The sequence below is a fragment of the Melospiza georgiana genome, chromosome 3 (assembly GCF_028018845.1).
Source record: "Melospiza georgiana isolate bMelGeo1 chromosome 3, bMelGeo1.pri, whole genome shotgun sequence".
NCBI lineage: Eukaryota > Metazoa > Chordata > Aves > Passeriformes > Passerellidae > Melospiza > Melospiza georgiana.
The window spans coordinates 15,230,196-15,253,035 of NC_080432.1; the positions used below are offsets into that span (position 1 = coordinate 15,230,196).

At 41.8% G+C, this 22,840-nt stretch overlaps 1 protein-coding gene across 6 annotated transcripts in view; it reads right to left on the reverse strand.

Moving 5' to 3' along the window:
• Nucleotides 1–22,840, reverse strand: part of EML6 (EMAP like 6) — a 93,427-nt gene that overhangs the window by 18,660 nt on the left and 51,927 nt on the right. For 4 of the 6 annotated variants that reach the window (XM_058019862.1, XM_058019861.1, XM_058019865.1 and 1 more), the window contains 16 exons: nucleotides 22,516–22,625; nucleotides 20,582–20,700; nucleotides 19,594–19,780; nucleotides 18,854–18,959; nucleotides 16,010–16,103; nucleotides 13,267–13,367; nucleotides 11,511–11,713; nucleotides 10,162–10,273; nucleotides 9,384–9,511; nucleotides 7,979–8,120; nucleotides 6,390–6,542; nucleotides 6,013–6,144; nucleotides 5,091–5,179; nucleotides 4,307–4,483; nucleotides 4,022–4,223; nucleotides 3,717–3,843 (listed from right to left, as the gene is read on the reverse strand). In XM_058019862.1, the coding sequence (XP_057875845.1) occupies nucleotides 3,717–3,843; nucleotides 4,022–4,223; nucleotides 4,307–4,483; nucleotides 5,091–5,179; nucleotides 6,013–6,144; nucleotides 6,390–6,542; nucleotides 7,979–8,120; nucleotides 9,384–9,511; nucleotides 10,162–10,273; nucleotides 11,511–11,713; nucleotides 13,267–13,367; nucleotides 16,010–16,103; nucleotides 18,854–18,959; nucleotides 19,594–19,780; nucleotides 20,582–20,700; nucleotides 22,516–22,625 (2,182 nt within the window). The remainder of the gene's footprint in view (nucleotides 1–3,716; nucleotides 3,844–4,021; nucleotides 4,224–4,306; nucleotides 4,484–5,090; nucleotides 5,180–6,012; nucleotides 6,145–6,389; nucleotides 6,543–7,978; nucleotides 8,121–9,383; nucleotides 9,512–10,161; nucleotides 10,274–11,510; nucleotides 11,714–13,266; nucleotides 13,368–16,009; nucleotides 16,104–18,853; nucleotides 18,960–19,593; nucleotides 19,781–20,581; nucleotides 20,701–22,515; nucleotides 22,626–22,840) is intronic. The other 2 variants (XM_058019866.1, XM_058019863.1) reach the window with 1 other exon arrangement.

Genomic DNA, 22,840 nt, shown 5'->3' on the forward strand with positions numbered 1-22,840 from the left:
GTAACATTTGAAGAGAGAAAATTCAACTTCTTTAACTTTTCACCCTTATCAGGACATGTGATTACACAAGGCAAACACTCAACAGAGACCAGTGTCTGAGGTGGGTAATCCATGGGGAGTGAGACAAGCCAGGATGCCAAGAAAATGGAAAACCAGACAAACATGCTAATGCTGCTCCTTGCTTTCTACACCTTCCACCTGCTCAGGAGGAGTTCCCATCCCCAGGCACATGTGGAGTCATGCACACTGAGCCAAAGGAGAGCTGCAGATGCAGGGGTGTGTTAGGGGTTAGTAGGAGGCCAAATGCAAACAGGCCTTTGCCTTTGGGATTAGTAACACAAACACAGTCATCAGCAAGCTCGTGTTACTTCTCATGGTATCAACTCCTGGTTTAAATGCTCCCAGCCCCTTTGTGAAACAGCACAATTCTTCTGTGGCACAGAGCAGAGCTTACAATTGTCCTGGATTGTCTGGGACAGTCCCAGCAGTGGCCAGGGGGTCCCGAGGAGCAGCGGCTCCTGCAGCCCCTCTGCAGGGCACCCCACTCCTGACCCTGGGCATGGCAAGGGGTGCCAGCCACAGGGACACAAGGGGGGTGGGGAGGGCAGGAGGGAACACATGGAAAAGGGGGAAGAAGAAAACAACAGGGTCGGGGAGAGGAGAGAGAAACAACAATCAATTAATGATCTTAACCAAACACACCAATGCAACTGCAAGACATTTTAAAACTGTGCCTCAGCAACTTTGCCATCCTAAAGCTGTAGCTGCTGATGGAGACAGGAGATGTTAGATCCCCCAAAAATACCAGGTCATGACTTGATTCAAATCCTGCAAGTAAAATCTACCATGTAAGTTCTACACTCCTCCAAGACATTTGCAGAATCGTGATTATTTTAATTACATTTGAGTTAGACAGGAAAAATAAATTTCATAAAGGACTCTTATTTTCTTTTCTAAGGGAAAATGTTATTATTACTCCTAAATTTGTACTTATCACTGTACAGTTCAGCTTCCAAACCTACACTTGCAATCTTCTCAGGGATCCCATCACTGCTCCTGAGATCAAACTCCTCCTGAATTGAACAATGAATTATTTCTAGAGAAATGATGTACCTGGAGCTTTTCAGATTCACCACCTTCTATTAGAGAAGCACAGAGTGCCCTGCAAGCTTACTCCAGCAAACAGAAGGATTAAACAGACGGATGTGTCTCGTTGGTGCCACACAGCACCTTTGGAAAGTGTTTGATTTCATAAGCTGGAAAGAAACTTCAGCAACAGTTTGCCCTCTCAATATGAGTGTTAAAAGAAAAACCCCAGTGAGCTCCAAGTCATTGCCCCCAAGGAGCAGCTCACAGAAGCAGCCCCAGCTATTCCTACTTCTTGCTTAAACCAGAAACTTGCTTCTTCTCTTTTTTTATCCCCCTTTCCTTAATTTAAATTGCTTAATTATGAGTTTCTTCTCACTACACCTTCAATATTTTTCCTTTCTCAAAGCCACAATGAAAATAGAGCAAGGGGGACATTCCAAGACCCTGACTAGATGTTGCAGTGAAGTAGGCCAGCAGTTTTACAGGCCTTGGGATTTACTCACAGTTTCTGTTCTAAGCAGCCCCCCAGCTTGTCCCACAGTTTTGAACACGTGCCAGTAAGTTACCAATGCCAGAATATTCAGGGCACAATCACTGGGATCTTCAGACAGACACATGGCACAATCACAAAGGGAAAGATCTGGAATGTTTCCCCCAGAAAACCTTCCTCCTCAAAAGCCTAGCAGGTTTCCCCACACACCTGCCTGAAAGAGAATGGAACACAACCTCTGGGTTCCCTTCTGCAAACCTGGAGGGGCTGGGAGAGCTCCTCCAGCTGTGCCTTTGGTAGAAAATCAAAAGCTTTGGGAGCTGCCTCCAATATTCCTTGCTGCCCTTCACTCAGCCCTGTGCACAGAGATTTCAAGGCTCCCCAGCCCCAAGGCCTGACTTGGCCTCAGATTTCCCTAATCCTGTCTCACTGCACCCACACCCCAGCACCCTTCACAGCTTAAGGCCCTACCCAATCACAACACCCTCAGAAAGCAGTTTGGATGACATTCAGCCATAAAGTTGCCACTTCTGATTACTTCACTATAAATTCTCACTATTTGTATTAATCCCTTGAAGACACGGAAGTGAATTGATCTTTGAATTATGAGATTTGTTGTCAGATTGATCAAAACAGCAAATTCCAAATACCAAAGGTGTGATTGTACTGAAGCATCTGTAATTTAAAAAGGAGATAAAAATGTGTACAAGAGCTGTGACTCTCGAGCAGAAAAGATGGGAAGGAGAGTGATAAGGGTTTATTTTTAACCTAGATTAAAACAAAGTACAAAACTGTTGATAACACAGCATCATCACAGCAGAATAAAACAGCTGGGCAGTACAAATGTTTCTGGTGCAGCACATCTGTACCAATGCCACTTAGTATTCCTGTTACAATTTAGCAATTCACCCAAAACAAAATAACAATTTTCCTTTTTTTAACTCAATTTGCAAACATTTATGTTTACCAGATGATACACTATGCCTTTTTGTAGAAAGATGGAGGAACAAATTCCTTATTTGAGGAAAAGAGATATTCTTAAAAGAAATGGAAAAAGAGAAGGTTATGGTCCAACAAAATGGTTCATTGCAAAAATCACTGATCCTCTTCCTGCATGGTATTGTTAAAACATTGTGATGAAACAAAATGGGTACAACATTTTTTTTCTTATTGTTCATACCCCACATTTCACACCCAATTCTCCTGTTTTGCACATTTACTGAGCAAAAATGATTAATTACTTTCTGTTCAACATGTTCAGCACTGCATTCTTTGAGAGCTTCAAAAATGAGAAACTCATTTTTTGCAAGGCTTACATGAGATTAGGGAGTATTATTAACTCCATTTTGCCTCTTGCAATAACAGAGCTGAGCTGAAAATCTTTCTGTGGGTTAACCCACAGCAGTCCTTGGTGTCAGTGCCCAGAGGGGGGCAAGGGCAGGGAAACTCCTGATAAAAAATGATCATTTCTAAGAAAATTCTCTATCAAAAGAGACAAAATGGATTCACAGCTGAGTCACCAGCTGGATTCACAGGTAGGGATTTACTGCTCCAGATTTTGAGGGGGAATTATTTACTGGTTATAGATGCTCCTGTTCTGTCCCATCAGGTTTCAGCATCCCCTCCTTTAGGTCTGTGTTTCACTGGACTCACCCTCTGCTCTTAGCTCTTACCTCTTTTCTTTGATCTCTCCAACACTGCTCCCCTTCCAGCTAATTTTTTAGAATATTTCAGCCTAAGGCCAGTGTGTGTCATGGGAAATTCCAGCTTTAACAGTGACAACCCAACACAATTACAAGTGACTGAAAATCTTTTAATAAAAGCAACACCCAAAGCCTTAACCACAAAATATTTCCAAGCTCACCACTACCACAAGTGCTCTGCTGCAGACACACACTGGTTAGGAGAGAATATAAATGCTCATGTGAACAGCAAAAGAGAACACAACACTCAGAGATGTGTCATATACACGTATTTTCCTCCTTCACATAAACATGTTGTACTGTGTGAACACCATTTTAAATGTCATCTGGTGAATTTTAAAATTCCTGTCTTATTTCTAAGGACTAATTTTAGGTGAATGAAAAGAGATGTGCAAAAGGGCACACATGGAAGCAAAAGCCTTTGTGGGACATACCTCTCTTCCACTGAAACCTCCTTCAGCTGCTGGTGGGGTTTTGTGCCTTCCATTTCTCGGATGCTCACTGCATAGATCTTAGTGGTGTAGTCAATTGCTTTTTCTCTTGCAACATCACTGTCATAACCTTAGAAAAACAAAACATGGAATAAAACAAGCTACCCTTGTTTCATAGTGGGACAGGAGAGAACAACAATGAAAGGAAGGGAACAAATCCTACCAAGCTCTCCTTACACTGAAATTTAGCAAGTTAAATGCATGTGTGAATCTCTGGTTGAGGCAAGGAAGAATGAAATCCTCTTTACCTCCATCTTCTTCTGCATCTGTGTCTGATTCTTCACTGTCCACCAGCTTGCTCTCCTGGATGCCCAGGAACTCCCTGGTCCAGATCATGAGGGCGGTGTCAGCGCCGCCCACGGTGAGGAGCACGGAGTCGTTGTGCAGCCACTGCACGTTGGTCACCTGGGCACTGTGCCCCACGTACTTCTTGAACCTGGCATGCTGGCCCTGCAGCACACAACACCCCCACTGGCACCCAGCAATCCTTCCTTCCTTCCCTCTCCCAGCACTGAAGCCCACACACTTCTTACCTTCACTGGGTAGGAAAAGAGCTTCACAAACCCAAAATCGTCTCCCGTGGCCAGCAGGGTCCTGTCCTTGGTGAGACTGGCAGCGTTGACAACGGTGACATCACTGTGCATGGGCCAGATCCCCTCACAGGTGGGACCCAGCACACATGTCCAGGTGTCCCATTCAATCTTCTCTATCTGCAGTAAAATTCCCCCAAAGAAGGCTGCTTACTTTAAACATACCAAAAACATGCTAATTTCATGCGTATCGTTTTCTATGTTTGACATTTTAATTTTAATACTTTTAGGTCTTAAGAAATTGTGCTGCTCAGCTTGTTAATACAAATTGTGTATCTTCATCAAACTTTAACTTCATTAACACTTTAAACATTCCCATTTTTCCAAGAAGAGCATGATTTGGATACAAATCTTCCTGAAGATTTTCAGAGGTGGTAAACACTGGCAATTTTCTAGTCATGTAAAATTACTGTCACAAATAATCAGCTTGATGAAAAGCCAGATCCTGCTGTTTGAAGGTGGTTTATAGCCCATGTGCAAAACCAGGTGGCTTTGAGAAGGGGATTATGGCAAATGGCTTCTAATAAATAAACAAAAATAAATTTAGTGATACAAGCAGAAACCTGCACATTCTGCCATTCACAAGTGCTAGGAAAGACACTGTGGAATTACTAAGTAATTCTAATTCTAACCATTGTAAATAAAGCATTATAAAATGAAAAAATACACCATTTGAAGACAATTCTTTAATTTTCAAAGTAAAAATAATCCAGCCCAATATTCATACCTCAGCAATTCTTATAATATGTCTTTTCCCCCTTGGTGCTTCAAAAAATAGTTGTTCTTTGGCACCAGAATTGACTTGCAATAGCTTTCCTGGATACAAAAGAAGAGTTTGTTATGAATCTTAATAATTATTGTGACAACTACAAACTTTCTTTTGACTGAGTGAAGAGATTTCTGGGGGTAAATTAAGAAATTATCTTCTAGAGAGTTATTCATAGCCAAAGTAACACAGAGGCTTGAAATCACTCTTGTAAGGGTCCTATACTCTGATTAATGCAGAAGTAATATTTTAAATATCATCCAATATCCTTAAGAAGTTGCTGTTGCACAGCAAATCAGTTTCTGCTGATAGGGAATATTTTGCTTTATTTCCCCATCACACTAATGGAGGTCAAAAGTAAATGGATGTGTTATTAATTTTCCTAATAATTTTACAAGGCAGCTTTGGCAAAAGTGGAACCTTTGCCAGCTCCCATCCCTCCTGCACTCCCCAGTGGGGCTCCACTCTGAGCTGTCCTGGGATGGGAAGTTTGCTGTGCCCACAGAGATGCTGTGGTTGCTGCCCCTGGCCCACACCACGTTTTGGGGCTGGCCAAGAGCAGGGACAGAGCCCAGGCACACAGGGGGCCCCACACAGATCCCAGCTGCTCTGGGAAGGCTCACTGGCATGAGCTCATTATGGATCCTGCTGGACTTAATTAGCTGGGACCATCAGGCTCTAGCTTCTTGCAGGGATTGCCATGCAGAGCTCAGCAAGGAAAGGAAATTGGATACCAACAAATGTAATTGCACTGGATCCATGCAGTGCTCCGTGGGGAAACAGCATTTGCATCAGTGGTTGATCTCAAGAACTGGAGGGGAGCAGTTTCCTGCTATTCCACTTTAGGGGCATTTCCAGTCTGTATCCCTGGCCAACACTTTACCTCTGGAGTCCCAGTCGATGTGGGTGATGTAGCTGGAGGCACCTTTGCAAATGCCAACCCTCTTGCTGGTCAGGACGTTGTAAATATCCACAAAGTTATCGTGGGAAGCCACCGCCAGGTACTTCCCTGATTCTGCAAGGAGGAGACACCGAGGTTATTAAAGGGTAAAGTAACTGATACTGGTGTGGTTTTCACCACTGCAGTGAATTCACCAGGCAGGGTGGGCCTGTTCTAGGGCAGCCACATGGAATTGTGGAGTATTTAATGCATGGAGCACACACAAAGCCAATCTTCCTTTGGGACATTCAACCTTGCCTAGACAAGAGAAACAAACTGCAGGATAAACTCTCCTCTTCCGCTTTATCATGTGGTTGTACCTCGTGAAAACTTTATATCCGAGATCATCTCCTTCCTGTGGTGGAAGGAGACCATGTCCTCCACAGTGTCGGCGTTCACCACCAGGAAGCTGCCGTCGTTCAGCCCGACCGCCAGCGCCTTCCCGTCCGGAGAGAAGGCACAGCAGCGCCCGCCTGAGGAGGCACACGGAAATGAGCCTGTCGTAACTGAGGAAACCAACAACGAACTGCAACTGAAAGGTTTCTACAGCAAGTATGTGATTTTAAAACGGATTTGTTATCTCTTGAGGAAGATATGTTACAGAGGGGTGTGATGGATGCTTCGTTACAGGGTTGGCAACAATGATTTAATCCCTTTAGAAACAGGTTTATTGTAAATACCACCTTCCAGCCACATTCTAAACACACCAATGACAGAAACAAAACAAAAAACCCCACCCAAAACCCCTAGAGAAAGGAAATCCGGATGGAAAATTCAAAGATTCATTAAAGGCAGTGTATCTCTGCCTCAGCATTATTCCTGACATACTCTCCTACAGCTACCCTCATCCATTCCCAAGTTCACCTCTCCAAAATATTTAACTCTGTTTTCCCCCAGCCAGTTAAGGGTTCTTGTGCTCCAGATTTGTCACTGAAAATGAACAATTTAAAATTTTCTGAGAGGTATCAACGAATTAATAAAATAAGAGTGATTTTGAGAAGGCAAAATTTCAACATAGCTTATCTAATTTTGTACAGAGGAGAGGGCAGAAAAAGTGTTAATTTTTGAGAAGTTGTTTTAACAGGTAAAGCTCATATTGACAGCAAAATATGACTGTGCTCAACTGTAGCCAGTTTCTGAAACTGTAGATAGTTTCTGAAAAATCCTTTCCTTAGGATTTTTCCTCCTGAGAAGCTGAGAGGCCTCAGGAAAAAAATGCAAACATTGATTATCTGCTGCTGTGGAATGCAACAGGTGCATCTGTGATTGACCTCATGTAATTGTTTCTAATTAATGGCCAATCACAGTGAGCTGGCTCAGACTCACTGTCTGAGACACAAGCCTTTGTTATCATTCTTTCTTTTTCTGTTCTTAGCTGGCTTTCTGATGAAATCCTTTCTTCTATTCTTTTAGTATAGTTTTAATATATATATATATATATATATATATATATATATATATATAATAAAATAATAAATCAGCCTTCTGAAACATGGAGTCAGATCCTCGTCTCTGACCTCGCCCCTGGACCCCTGTGAACACGGTCACACTCAACATGCAGGAAATTGTACTTTTGTCTTTATAAGGAAATTCTTCTATGTCAGCAACATACTGGCCTTAAGCATTCCTAGGGAGGAAAGTGATTCTGAGGTCAACTCATTCCCCTTGAAACTGGGGGAAAAGATACTGAGGTTCATTTTATTATTATTCATTACAATAGATTACAGTCCTTTTTCTTCCTTCCCTTTGCACTGACTTGACACATGCCAAAGCCAATTTATTTCCTGCGCTCCCAATTTCTTAAGGACCGTGTCCTTTGCCTAGGCAATTAATTAAGTGCCCCAGAGGCAGAGAGGGAGCTGCTCCAGGAGCAGGGGATCCCTGGATGCCCAGGCCAAGGCAGAGTTACCTTTTTTGAGTTTCCTCACTGCCAGCATGCGGTGCTGTGCTGAGAGCTCCCAGATTCGCAGCGTTTTGTCGTCGCTCACCGTGGCGCACACGGGCAGGAGAGGATGAGCTGCCAGGCCCCACACTTCCCCCTCCATGTGGCCCTGCAGGAAAGCATTCCACACGAGAGGAAATAATAGTAATGCCTGTGGGGCTGTGCAATAGGGGCTGACCTTGCCCTGCCTCATTTTGCAAGTCCCAGGCAGTAAAGCTGTGGGGGTACCAGTTGTTGGTTTCTCTGGGTCTGGACTGAAGGCACTTGAGACAGTATTTCATGTTCACACTCAGGTGTTTATTATTTCTTATCACTAAAACAGTCTCACTACTGTGAGTTGGGCAGCTTTTCATTAGAAGGCACAAAATGGCCAACAATCTCTTGTTCCAAGGTCTTTTAAGACTGAACTATCCAATTAAGAACTGACACCTGGATTATTTCCCTTTTAACCCAATAACTGATCCCAAAGAGCTGCAATGGGGACTTTTTTGCACAATCACAAAATGCCACCCAAACCCATGGAGAAGGAGGAAGAAGAAACCCAGGATGACACCCTGTGCCCTCCATCTTGCTTCCACCCACAACATACTAAAAATCCCAAAACCTAAATTTCCCACCCAAGTGATACAGCTACACTGCTCTCTATCATCTATTTCACACTTTTGAGGATTCTAGTTTATCTTGAAGTCTAGGAAATTTTCTCCATGAAAAGGGTCAAAGTCAGTGCTGCCCTGGGGGTCAGGGCACCCCAGAGCAGACAGGGAAATATTCCCTGTGCCCTGGGCTTCCACATAAAGCCTTCACCATCTCCTCTCTCCAAAGCTTTCCACATGCCAAAAGACCTGAACATCTGCTCTGTCCCCCCAACTTCCATACTCCCCTCCACTATTTCTGGCTGTAATTCCTGCTCTTCCAATACTCTCCTTTCCAAACTTGAGATTAATAGGGAATAGTTACACCCCAAACAGGACTTTATCCTGAAATCCTAATATTGGCTAATCCTCAAACTTCATATCCTTTATAAGATCCTTGTTTGCCCAAAACACACATAATATTTTGTTTTAATCTTGCCTCAGATTCTCAGTTTTCCAAGCTGTTAATCACTCTTCCTGCTTTTTTCCAGCTTGCATACAGTTTGCTGGCACTGCATATCAAGGTTAAATAATTTCTTACTGCTCTCAATCTGCATTAGTGGATGAGTTCAGTGTTTTATAAAACACAACCTCACACATCTTGGATATGCAGTCATGCAGGCAAGACAAATCTGAAGGATTACTTCATGTGATCAAAATTTACTGAAAAAAGAACACCAAAGAACCAGCATTTCATAAAAATACAGGAAATAGTTTGCTATGGCAGATCCATACAGTACCTGAACAAGCAGAGTCATAGGCCCACTTTTATCAATTTCAAGGATTTCTCCATTTTTAGTTCCTACCAGGATGTGCCCATGTCCCAGGCTGATGGCTCGGATGGAGGGGTTGTCCTCTAAAAGCAAACCTGAAGAATGCCAGATTTAAAATTGTTTTTTAAAATTTCATACCCCTTGCAGTTTATATGTAATTCAAATCTGTTCAAAATCATGAGCATGAGATAAAACTGCCTGATCAAACTGCCAGATAATCCATTCCTTAGTAATGCAGGGAGGGGAGTTTGTCTGTACTGTGGCAATACAGTGACTGATACTTCACTGCTTGAACAGTGGCAGGGACTGAGAGAGTTCCAGCACCTCAGAGTAATGCTGTGATTCCATATGAATATCCCTTTCCAGAGTTCCACACTGAGGCCTGGGGAATTTAACAGGTCTTTCCACATCACAGGGAATGTGGCCAGCCAAGGAAACCGGACTGACTTTGGAACTGCCATACTCAAGGCTGGGGACTTTTCTCCTTAAAATCATTTCACCAATGAAAACAAAGCCCAATGTCATGAAAGAGAGGAGGGAATAGCAGAACAAACTATAAATGACAAGGAATACAAGAAATACATCTTCTGTGGGTCAAGCCAGAACATTCCAGCACAGAGTAAGGTGTGTGTTGCTGTTCCCTTTGGCTTCTGGTAAGCTGTGACACCCAGTCCCCACCCATTTTACTGCCATTTACCACCCTCCAAGCACACAGCCCTTACTGGAACACACTGGAAGGCAATACCTTTAGAACTAGCAGAGAGTGCTGCTCTTTTGATAGCATATGTCTTCAGACACCTCTCAAACATGTCATCCCAAAGGGCCACAATTCCATCTTTTCCACCCGTCACAAAGCCCTGCACAGGCACAGGAGCAGAACACACACAAATGTCAGCACTCATGGGAGAGATTCAAAAGGACATGGCCAAAGGCACAATAAAGCCTCCCCTGCTTTTTATTCATGTGTCAAACTAAAAATACTGGAGTCTGTACCTATGAGGGAAAAATTCAAGTGGACAAGATGTGGAGTTGCTTTTCTAGGGTAATAAAGATTTGAAACCACATGGAGCACACACTGCTGTAAACAGGAATGCTGGACCAGGACATTTGCCTGCATGTGGAAACAAGGGATGGGAAAATGTGATTTACCCTTAGAAGAGGCAGTAGCTGGCAGAAACAGCTTCTCAAGTTGTTCCAAATTCAATTGACTTAACAGATGCTTCAGCCCAAGTTCTAATAATGCATCAGGGACCGATTCTCTCATTAATTCCCTGGGTAGATTATCTGGGCCAAGTGAATGCAGAAGAGCATAAATAACTAACCAACAAAAATCTAAGTGAAGAGGATGTTCAGTGCCAAGATCAAACAGAAAAAATGATAGGAAAGCTGGGAACGATCAATTAGGGCCAGAAAGGATTGAGCCACAGGGATCTTAATTGACCTTGATATATAAAAATGTTAATAGCTAACATTCTTCTCATCTTTTACTTCTACAGTTGAAACCATAACCTCAAAAGGGATATTCCATTATCAACATTATCTTCAAATTGCCAGGGGCAAAACTTTGTCTTTAGCTCGTTTGTGTGATGCAGATATTTTGCCATAATTTCTTTTATGGATGTATTGATGCAACTGAAAGAGAATTCTTTTGTTATCTGGAATAGTTAACTCAAAACCCAAAACCTTTGGGTTCTGAGTCTTAATCAAGACGTTATCTGCCACTCTTGACTAAGACACAATGATAATATTATTAAAAGATCATGATAATATTATTAAAAGATCATGTTTCAGATTTTGGAAACTGGTAATGCACAAATGTTTTTGGGATCAGCTTGAAGAGGCAATGAGTGTTACCCATTACTCCCTGTGGTTTGCACAAACATGAAAACCACACTCTTGAGCAGAGTGAGAAATAAATTTTGAATTTTTAGAGGTCAGAAAGCTGCTGGTCAGGTACCAGCACATGGAACAAGGTGCTTCCAAATCCAGGTGTATCAAATAACAGAGCTCATTCCTATTGGCTTTGTTTAACCGCAAACACCTCTAAAATCCATGGGTGCCACAAAACTCCAGGTGAAGGAAGGTGACAGATACCTTGTCCAGTGCATGCATGGCAAACACAGGTCCATCATGGGCCTTCACTGTCCTCAGCAGCAGGGTCTCCTTCCAGATGTAGATGTCCCCAGTGGCAGCCCCAGAGAACACCAGCTCCTCCCCGCGCCCGTACGAGACGCTCATCATGGTCTCCAGCTTCCCCACGCTCCCAAACGTGCCCCGCTTGGAGGTGAAGCCTCCACCTGCAACAGCAGCACAGGCCTTGCTCTGCTTGGGCTGTACAGGACAAATGTTTGACCCCAAGATCTCCTGGGGCTGCCTGATAATGGAAATGCAGAAGGAAAAAGCACAACCAAAGAAAGTGAACCCAGCAGTGACAGCTCTGGAGCAGATCAGCCTCAGGTCTTCAGACTGCCTTCCCCAGCAGAAGATAAATTTGGTGAGGAATTGTGCAAAACCAACTACTGCAAGGTCTGGTGTAGCCATGATATCTTCTGAAAAATCCTTTCTTTAGGATTTTTCCTCCTGAGAAGCTCAGAGGCCTCAAGAACAAAATGCAAACAATGATTATCTGCTGCTGTGGAATGCAACAGGTGCATCTGGGATTGGTCTCATGTGGTTGTTTCTAATTAATGGCCAATCACAGTCAGCTGGCTCAGATTCTCTGTCCGAGACACAAGCTTTTGTTATCATTCTTCTTTTTCTATTCTTAGTTAGCCTTCTGATGAAATCCTTTCTTCCATTCTTTTAGTATAGTTTTAATATAACATATATAATAAAACAATAAATCAAGTCTTCTGAAACATGGAGTCAGATCCTCGTCTCTTCCCTCACCCTCAGACCCCTGTGAACACCACCACAGTCTGGCAGGGTGGTTTTTGCCCACAGCAGCTTCTGCCATGCTGCTTCTCTGCAGAGGTGACCCCAAGCAGATTGGTTTAGCTGTCCCCTGGCACCCTGAGCTTTTGGCAGCAGGTTGCAGAATAAATGGCAGGGTCTGTTCCTCCAAATCACCACAGTCTTGCTTTGGGTCAGAAAGCAGAAGCAGCCATGAGGCCATGAATCAATGCTTAGACAAAAATACACATAAATCACAAAACATCATCTGTACAGGTGGCCTTGTGTCAAGGCACTGTGGGCTTCAAGGCTGACACCACACTAACTCCCTACTCCATTGAGCAAATCTGAATTAAAAATCACCATTTTTATTGGAAAGAAACTGTTTTTGGGGCAAGATGCTGCTTAATGCACATTCTCACCATGGAATTTGGCAAACAGCAATGCAAATCTACGTGATCACTGCAAAAATAACCTAAAGACTAAAAAAAAGCAGAAAAAATAATTATTTATCTGAGAGCACCTGAACCACTTGAATGCTTAAACTATGGTATGAAGTGTAGGAAGCTCTTAAAATGACCTAATTTTGAGTTGTTCTGAGCACTTGTATCATTTGTACACAACTAAAAAGTCATGAAGAGCAAAAAATCCAGTCCTGAATAAAAAATATCCTCAATCAGAACCTGATTTTCTGGGAGCCAAGGATGCTTGCTTAGGAGAATGTCTTAATATTATGATTAGAATCTAAACACAATTAACTGGAAATTCCTTCCAAGGAGGAAGGAATATTATGACATTTGCTGACTCAAGAGGTGGGTTTTAACCCCTTTAATATTTTGGTAACTGGAAAAGTGCTTAACTAATAAAACAAATTCTTAAACTGGGAATATGATGTTCCTGTATTAAAAATGTTCACAAATTCCCATATTAATAAAATATAAAATACTCAATACAGTACCTGTTTGCTGCCAAAATTTGATGTGCTTCATCCCAACTGTGACAAGTCTGTCCACATGATGTGGATTACACTTCACTACAAATATTTTATCTTTATGGCCCCTGCAATAGAAGTAGACATTTTAAAAGCTTGGCAAAAGATGACTTAAGATTTCAAACTAATTAAATCATTGATATAAATAATTTCCCCATCTAGCAAAAAGTAGAGAGCCATATTTCTAATCTGCAAGGGTTTAGTTCTGGGATTTTGTCTCATGGAGCTGGCAGGAGAATTTGAGCACGCACCATGTGGGGACTACAGAAATGTGGGGAATAAAAATCCTCTCTCACTGAATTTCAGTTCATTTAAGTCATAACAAAGGAGCAGGCAATAAAGGTCAAGGCAATTAAGAGAAGACATAAAGGTCAAGATAAGTATTTAAGTGCATGAGAACTCAATAAATATTAAAAGATAGTCTGACAGGAAAATTGAGGAAGTGTTTAATCTGTGGGCTTCAAGACAGAAAACAAAATCACGAATTATAAAATTGTAGCAATTCACTCAGCAGCACATTCACCTCCAGGTTTAGTTCTTGGGTAACTGAAGTTATGCTTGTTGATGTATTTATGGGAATTTACAAGCTTGGTCTTATCAAAGGAAAAATTATTCCCAAGTGTAAAGCATTAATTAAATCCATGTCAGTGTTTTATAAACCCCCAAAGCAGGAAGCATGAGCTTTTCACTGTAATCTGCAGGTTTGTGCTAGGATTATGTCACTTTTTCCTGACAGGCTCAGCAGATATAGAAAATCACATGGTTCTGACACCCCTCTGAGGGTCAGTATTCCATGTTAGTGGGAATGTCTGGATGCAAACCAGTCCTGGCCACCCCTGACATCTGCAGCACATCATCCTGCAGTGCTGAGGTGTTTGGCTCCCACTTACTCAACAAGGACTTTAATGGAATTAGACAGGCGGTAGGAGAGCCAGGACAGGGAAGCAAGCTGCATATTTAGCTCTGAAACAATTAAAGCAAATAAATAAGAGTGTTCTTAATGTTGCAACATAAAAAAACAACCAAAAACCTGAGAAGTCATGCTGAAATAAATCAGCCTAGAGAGATAAAGCAAAAAGAACATTCACAAAAGTAAATCTAACTGCAGAATAAACATAAGTGTCTGTATATGGTGAATGGACACCCATTTTCCAGGTTTATATGGGTCCATATGATTGTAAGGAGATGCTCTTTCATTCTTGTGTGCAAAGGCCACATGAGGGCTTTTGCGTCTCTCTGTCCTCCTGCACTCACCAGAACAGGGGAGTTGCATTTAGGCACTGCTAAAATTTAAACAACGGTTTAAACTGCAAGGTTTTAGAAGATACATTCATTTTTCTGCTCTCTGTGAGGACCCTGCATATTTTGAAGATAACAGATGAGCAATAATAGATGCACTGGGTACATGCAGCTTTACATGGTGAAAAGAACCCAAGTGCTCCATGTTTTATCTGTCCTGGGAGCAGCAGCCCCAGGTAGTGACACAGCTTATCATTTTCTTGTTTTTAAAAGCTTAAAGGTCAGCGTGGGAATACAGAAAGTATTTCTTTGCTTGCAAGTCAAGCACAATCTGTCTGGGGACAGCAGAACTGGGATTGCAAAGCCCAGGAAAATGTCACGTTTCACAACACAGCCAGGGCTGTTGCTAAGCAAAGCCTCCAGCACAGATTTTAGACATGATTTAAACCCTCACTGCCTAATAAACTGGATGTCTGAGATGAAATTGTATAGCTAACAGACTGTGGTACACACACATGGAGTGAAACACTGATTTCTTCACTAATGGTTCACTACTAACAGAGACTGCTGCCACCAGAAAATCTCATTTCTTCTGCAACATGTCACCATACAGTAATTAAAGTAAATTACCTTTCACAGGCACTTTTCTGCAGCTATAATAACAATTTCTACTGAGCAGTGCTACATTACATGGTTGCAGAGAGCACATGGAATTCTCTCCTTGCCTTTCTGGCCCATGCATCCACTCTCACAGGAATTCTGCTCAGTCCTGGTGACCAGGGGCACACTTATTTTGTCCAAGGCTGAGACAGAAAGCAGATTCTCAGACAGTTTGATTTTCCTACACTGAATAACTATTGTTGCAATCCAACAGTTGAGTACAAAACAGCAAACATGCCACTTTAATCCAATTCTCTTCCCAGCACTGCTCCCTTCAGGAAAGCACAAAGGACTCTTCACTGTCAGGTTAGCAGCTGAGCTTTCCATTGGCAATTGGAAGAGCAAATAACTCAGAAAAAGCTGGCTCAGAAGGAAGGCTGGATCAGCAGTGAATATATATAGAATAGAGAGAACTCTTTTTTCTTTTTAGAAAGTGATCTGGTGATTGATGGAACCCAGCACATCATTGAATACATAAAGGAAATGACACCTCTGGTGACTTCTGCCCTAAGCCAGGACACAAAACTGAAAGAAAATATTAAACTTCACTTGAAAAGCCTGAAACAAACCACAGTGCCAATGTGGCTCTCCCAACAGAAAGGATAAGAACTCCTGACAGAAATAGTTCATACAATTTCCAAACACTGGTCTGTGCATCCCCAGGTTTTTAATCTGGGTATGTTGCTCTGAAACACCATCCTGCTTTCAGAGGGGAGTTCTGCTTTATTTCTTTGTTCATAGGAAAAATGTGAACGATGCTAATCAGGAAAAACAGCAATCAGAGGGGATTTTAACCTGTGGGTGTCCTTACCTGGTTGTTGCCAGCTTTTCTCCCTTTTTCCAGTCCCAGAACACAATGGCATGGTTATCATCCAGCCCCACAGATGCCAAACATTTCCCATCAGCTGCACAGAAGCAATACTGAGTGTTAAAGGGGCTGAGGCTTTAGCTGAAAATGTAACAGGCAATGAACCAACAATCACATTGCAAACTGAATTTCTAATGTGATATTATAAATGAAGCAAAAAACCCTCCCAAATTAAGTTTGAGAAATTGGAGTTCAGATCTTTTCCCTAAGGCAGACACAAAGCATTCCTATGTGTAAGTACAAGGAAAACAGGGAAGATCAACCAAGGCAATGAAATTCAATTCATAAAGCTCAAGCACCCTAAACTCACGTTGCATTTTATTTGAAATATTTCTGATAGATAATGCTTCTTTTCTTTGCTTGAAATGGTGCAGAGATTTACCAGTGTATGAAATGTTCATAGGTAGGGTGATGAAACTATAAATACAATATAAAATTTTAAGGCTAAAAATAACTGCTGGCTATCTTCACTTGCACTGCAGGAAAGACACAGCAGGACTGATAATGAGAGCAAGGAAAGCCAGAAGAGAAAACCATCCATAATTCAACAGTACCCAGGATCTCTTGCCACATGTATAAAATAATGATAAACACAACCATCTCTAACAAAGTTTTAGAGACAAACTTCTGTGCTGACATTCTACAAAGTTTATAAAACTAAGCCATGATTACTGCAGCCAATGATAAGACAATTTATAGGGTGCAGGAGGAGCTGATCACCTGCCTGGCTTTTTTAACTGCACAAAAGTCACAGCTGGAGGAAGCAGAGCTGGGTAGGGACTGAACAAAAATACTGATCTGGGAATGGGCTTCTCACAGAAATGAATGGTGTGAAGGACTCAGCTTGGGCATATTTGACTTCAAGAGGAAAAAGAGAATCATTGATATAAATTACTCTATCAGAACTGCTGCAGAGTTCACAGGACTGAGTAAGTTCTTACAGATTTTAATGACTGATCTTACTAGAAGCAAGAAGAAGGGGAATTTAAGAATTAGTAGGAAAGAAACAGGACCAAGTGGAAGAAGCAGAATAAGGTAGGAAGAAAAGAAGTTAAAATACAGGACAAGAAACCAAAACTGAGTTTATATAAAAAATCCCCAAACAACACAACAACACAGCAATTTAAACTTTATGCACTTGAAACAGGAGGTTTATGCACTAATGTGGACTACAGCCTCCAAACAATATCCCAAGGTATAAATGCTAAATTAGCCACCAGAGGGCACAGCCAAACGTTGCAGGAATGAAATGATCCTCAGAATCACCGTGTCCTGAGAAGGGCTGTACAAGACGGACCCAGCTTTGAGAAATGGGCAGCAGCTGATGGTTTAGAGAGAGAACTGGGGGGAAAAGTCAGCTGCTTCATCAACTACAGCCAGAAAAGGTTGGGAGATCCAGGTTTCTATCTTCAAGCTCCACATAAGTGTGATCTGAACCTGATTGTGAAAGCTCTGTTATTAAGACAATGCAAATCCCCTACACAGGGCAGTGCAGCCCCTGATCCTGCAGGGAGCTGCACATTTGCTCAGCTCTGTACCTGCCCATGCCAAGAATCCCAACTAAAGGAAGTCAGGAATGCAGTGTGTGCATTATCCTCAGGATCAGGTCCTAAAGCAACACTGTAATGTTGAATGGTTGCTACTTTTTAAAAGACATTCAGTATTTTTTACAGATTTATGCCCACAGAATATTTGGCCAGTTTATTCTTTACAGGCACATGGGTTCCAAGATCCAGAATATTTCTACTTGGTCAGGAATTTACTTGGTGTTAAAAATGCAAACCACAAAGAATTTTCAAGTATAGGAATGTTTGTTCAATTAAGGATCTTAACAAGAAGTTTTTTGACATCTGTGCACATTGTATAATACCAGTTAAATCATCCTTATCCATTTTTCTTCCTTCTGGCACTTTATCTCCTTTCAGAGTGAGCTTATATACCACAGTGGGTCAGCAATTTCACATCTGAATTTCAGCTCCTGGATGAACACCAGGGCTCCTCTCCTGATAATGGAATATGACTGAGTTCCACAGATTTATCTTTGTGGAAGTCAAACTTCTTTTGTATAGTCTTGTCTTACAAATGTGATCTACATCCTAATGAAGTCTTACCACATTTCTGGAGAGCAGAATATGAAATAAGCTGTGTTTAATTGAAAAAAAAAAATCAGATCAAGTAGAGGATAGTTCAGATAAAGTAATCTCTTAATTTTTTTCATAGAGAAGGGAGAATGAATTTTCAAGGCCTTTTATGAAGATACAGAAGTATTTAAGTCCCCACCATATGGATGATATTCTTCAGTGCTGCACACAGGAATTATCCCTTAAAAACTGAGACAGCTCAGGGCAGCCAGCTTGGAAAGACAAGTGGGAGAGACAGCAGACAACTGTTTGTCATATTTACTTCTTCTGTAAACTCACTGAAAAATGTGGCAATTGTTAGCAAATGCAAAGAGTTGGATGAGCCCAGAGGTGACATTTCCAACTCATTCATATGCTTTGAGTCACCATCCTGCCTGCTTTAGAATTCTCACAGCACCATGTAGAGAGTGACCAGAATTCCAACTGCACACTTGGTATTATCTGCTAGACACCACCCAAATCAATCATTGACCAAGTGACCAAAGGCCCATGACTGACTTCACCATACACACTGTTTTTATCCCAAGTCAGCAAGCTTCCATGTAAAATAGGTACTGGCTGCAATTTCACACCTGTTTGAATTAACACTGCATCACAAGGATTGCTTTTAAATTACTCATTTAGATAAACATAGGCTGTGGCTCACCTGAAAAATCCAGTGCACACACTCCTCTCTGGTGCTGGCCTTTGAGCAAGGATAAACATTTCAGAGTCTGGGTGTCCCAAACATGGATAGCAGCATCTCTTCCAACCTAGATCAGAGGGTTAATTGGGCTCTCTGCCCATAGAAGTTCAAAGCACACCAATAACAGTAATTAGCATTATCATATCTTTAAAACCCTACAACAGAGGTTTGTCATTTGCCCTATTTTATCTTTTTCAAGATTTATTTTTTCATTCAGAGAAATATCAGTGGATGGTCTCTAAAACTATCACTATTCAGTGGAATATTCATAGTATCATTTATCCTGATTTCTGAATGAATATGTATACACTGAATACATCATATTCAGTACCAGGTATCAGGAAAGTGCCCATCAGCTTTTATCTGAGCAAAGTTGTTGAAAGCTCCCACAGTACAAAAATACTGCAACTGAGCCATTAAAGTCCAAAACATTCTAGGAAGGAGATAAAATACCGCTCCTGTGTTTTACATGAGAGATTTAAAGTAAATATAAGACTTTTGAAAGCCATAGCACAAGACTGGCAGTGTTTACGTTATATAGGAATGGTTTTTTAATCATCTCCAACAGTTTCAGCAGGGAAATAGGAAACAACATTCAGTTTGCCCGGATTAAGGAGGAAACAATACATGTGAGGAAAAAGAAAATGGCTTTTTTTCTAATTCTATATAAAACATGATTGCTGCCACTTTGAACTCCCCACCTGCCCAGTAGCCACGTAGTCCTTGATGGGGTGGATGCTGAGGCTGAGGATGTCGTCGTCGTGGCCGAGGTAGAGGCGCTGCGAGTGCTGCTGCCGGTTGTACACGACGGCCACAGCAGCGATGTGATAAACCACCTCCCCTGCCTGGGTGTAGAACAGGTTGTTCCTGCAGTCATAGCCCCTGTACCTGCAGCAAACACCAAAGAAACACCTGGCTGCAGGTGATGTGATAAACCACCTCCCCTGCCAGTAGAACAGGTTGTTCCTGCAGTCACAGCCCCTGTACCTGCAGCAGACATCAAACATCTCATGGCTGCCCCACAGCTGCTCGGGAAATCTGTGCTATAGATTTGTGTGTTAAAGGAAAGGAGTCCTGAGGCTCCTCTGTGATACTTCTGAGCTCGAGCTCAGAAGATCTTCTCAAGGGTTACTTTGCACTCAATTCCTAAATCAGCACTGATTTCACAAAAAGGCTGTATCTTTTACATAGAATTGTGTCCAGGTAAGCTTCATGAGGAATTGGATTGGAGCAGAAATCTATCAGGCATTTGAACAAATCACAGCTATTACAAAGACTCCAGGAAACACCAGGTGTATGAGCAACAAGTATAAAATGTAATTTCATAAAACTCAACAGAGATTTATTATTTATCAGTGTTACATGCTTCCCCTGTTCTTTAACAAAGAGAATCCTGGAATGGTCTGTTCTGGAAGGGACCTTATGGATCACCCAGCTCCAGCTCCACCTCCTGCCATAGGCAGAGACATCCCCCACTGCACCAGGCTGCTCAGAGCTCCATCCATCCTAAAACAAAACTGAAAACAGAAAAGCTATACCTGATATTCTAATAATTACCACAGTAAAAATGACAAGTTAATTGTGGGTAAGCACCACAAAATGCTTTGCTTATGCTCTGATAAGAGTTGTCAGAGCACCCCAGCAATGTTAATCAATCAGAAATAGCAAATATTATTTTTGTTACCCTACCCATGGATAAACTGCAGCTTCAAGCTGTCCTCGGGTGCTCTCTCTCTCTTAAGGAAGGGCACAGAATGGTTTTTCTCTTTACTTTGCTGTTTCAGCTGAGGTAGGTCTTCTTTGTAAACCTAAAGAAGAATTGCTGAAGTTAACTGCACGTCTCTGCTTTTCTGAATATTTGTGTATGTGAGTGAAAGTGACTTTAATAATGAAATTTAATATATGCTAATGTGATGTAGAGTGGTTACAATGCAGAGGCAGGCACTATTGTCCCCAGCCTTCAGATGATAATAAATGTTTCCTGGACAATGAATTCTCCTGGTCTGAATGGCCCAGAACAGCAATCTGGAGCAGCAGCAGCAGAGTGGAGTCTTTCCAGAAGGTTCCAGTGTTACTTAGTGAAAAGCAACGTAAATGGTGACTGGTGTTTTTTAATTTCACCTGCACTTCAGTGCCCAAGCTCAAAGCTGAGCATGAACTGCTTCTGTCTCAGGATTATGGTGAAATGCACAGGAACCAAAACCACTTCAGTGATCTGCCAACATGTCCACAACCCCAAAGTATAATTACAGATCTATAAACACACAAAATACTTTCCATTTAAACACTATAGAAATGCTAAAATTCTGTGGAGATACTAAAGGTATTTGAAGCATCCCCAAACAAAATCCATCTCAATGCAGAAATGCAGCTTTAGCAGCTTTAGTGTTTGTTTTCTGTGCCCACATTTCTTGGACAAATGGACAAGAAATTGCCACTCCCACAGAATTCTACCTGACTTCCAAGAAGCAACACTGGATTTTTGGAAGAAATGAAAAGAAAGAAACAAACTCAGTGAAACAAAATACTGGGGCATCATGTTCTGATGCATCTCAAAATGTAGAATCCTCTCTGCTGCTTCAGCCATATTATTAAAAATAAAAAACCCAAACCAAACCCCAATTCTCAAAATAAGATTAATGTTTTTATTTCCCTGTGCTTTTGTCAATTATTTCCTTTAACAAAATGCCAAATGCAGCTTCTGCTTGGGGCTGTCTCCCATTTTCTATGAGAGATGCTATTTTAAACATGCTCCTGGTTTTCCATGCATTAATCTGCCTGGAATATTGCTCTTGAACTGCCTGCAATGATATTGTCACTTGTAGTTTTTAAACCCAAATGTCCTTTTTGACACACAGACAGTGTGGAGGAGGATGATGGCTGATTTGAATACAGATGGAAATTCAGGAGGAGGAGGGGAGGAGGAGAATGACCAGCACTCCAGTGAAACTGGGAGTGAATGGAAGGGAAAGGAGAGAATTTGGCAAAATCTGTTTCATTTGTCATTCATGATTGATCCCTGTAATAAACAGGTGAAAGAGGCTGTTGGCAGAAGGACCTATGCAAATTATTGCAGTCTAGAAAGTGAGGTGAAAAGATAAAGAATGCCCTTGCTTCAAGCCTGGAATATTAGAGGTGAGCTTCCCACATCCCAGAAAGCAGCCCCACACCAGCCATTAAACCCCTTAAATCAACATGAACCAAGTTATTCTGTGATTTTCCCCCTCAATACAAGACCCCAGTCCTGCTCTGAGGGATTTCTGACCTTTCCCATTGCAGCTGAGAGCTCACTGGACAAGGGGACAGGCAATACTCAAAATGACCACAGCTCCTGGAACCAGGTTCTACTCACTTGTAAATAGAGTCCAAATCAGAGTGGTTTGGCTTGGGAGGGACCTTAAAGATCACCTTCCAACCCCCAAAACACTTCTAAATTCTTTTCTCCAAACCCTTTCAAATTCTCATCTCCGGCTCAAGGGTTTATGTAGATTGCTTGCATAATCAGCTGAATTCCATCAAAATAACTGAGAGCAGTCCATGAGTCAGCAGTAAACTTCCTCTCTGTGCTGAACAGGGATGGGAACTTGCCAGGTAATTGGCCCTGGGAGTTATTTCACACTCACCTGGCGATCATAGTTGATTTGAGCTTCCTGCTCAATGTCAGAATCCAGCTCTGGCACGTCAGATAAATCTGAATCTGATTCCTCACTGTAGGAATCAACACCACCCTCTGCTTAAAAAAAAATATTAAAAATCTATATATTGAACACATAAAATCACAGGAAAATAGTATGTGACATTTTTATATAATTTAGACTATGGGCAAAGCAGTATTCAAGAAATCTGGAAGCTCAAGCAGCTTGTAAAAGTCACGGGGGCTGACTGAATGTGTCAGCCTTCATTTCTGTCTCTCCTGTTTCCCTGCCCGGGGCAGGAAGGTGGCAGAAA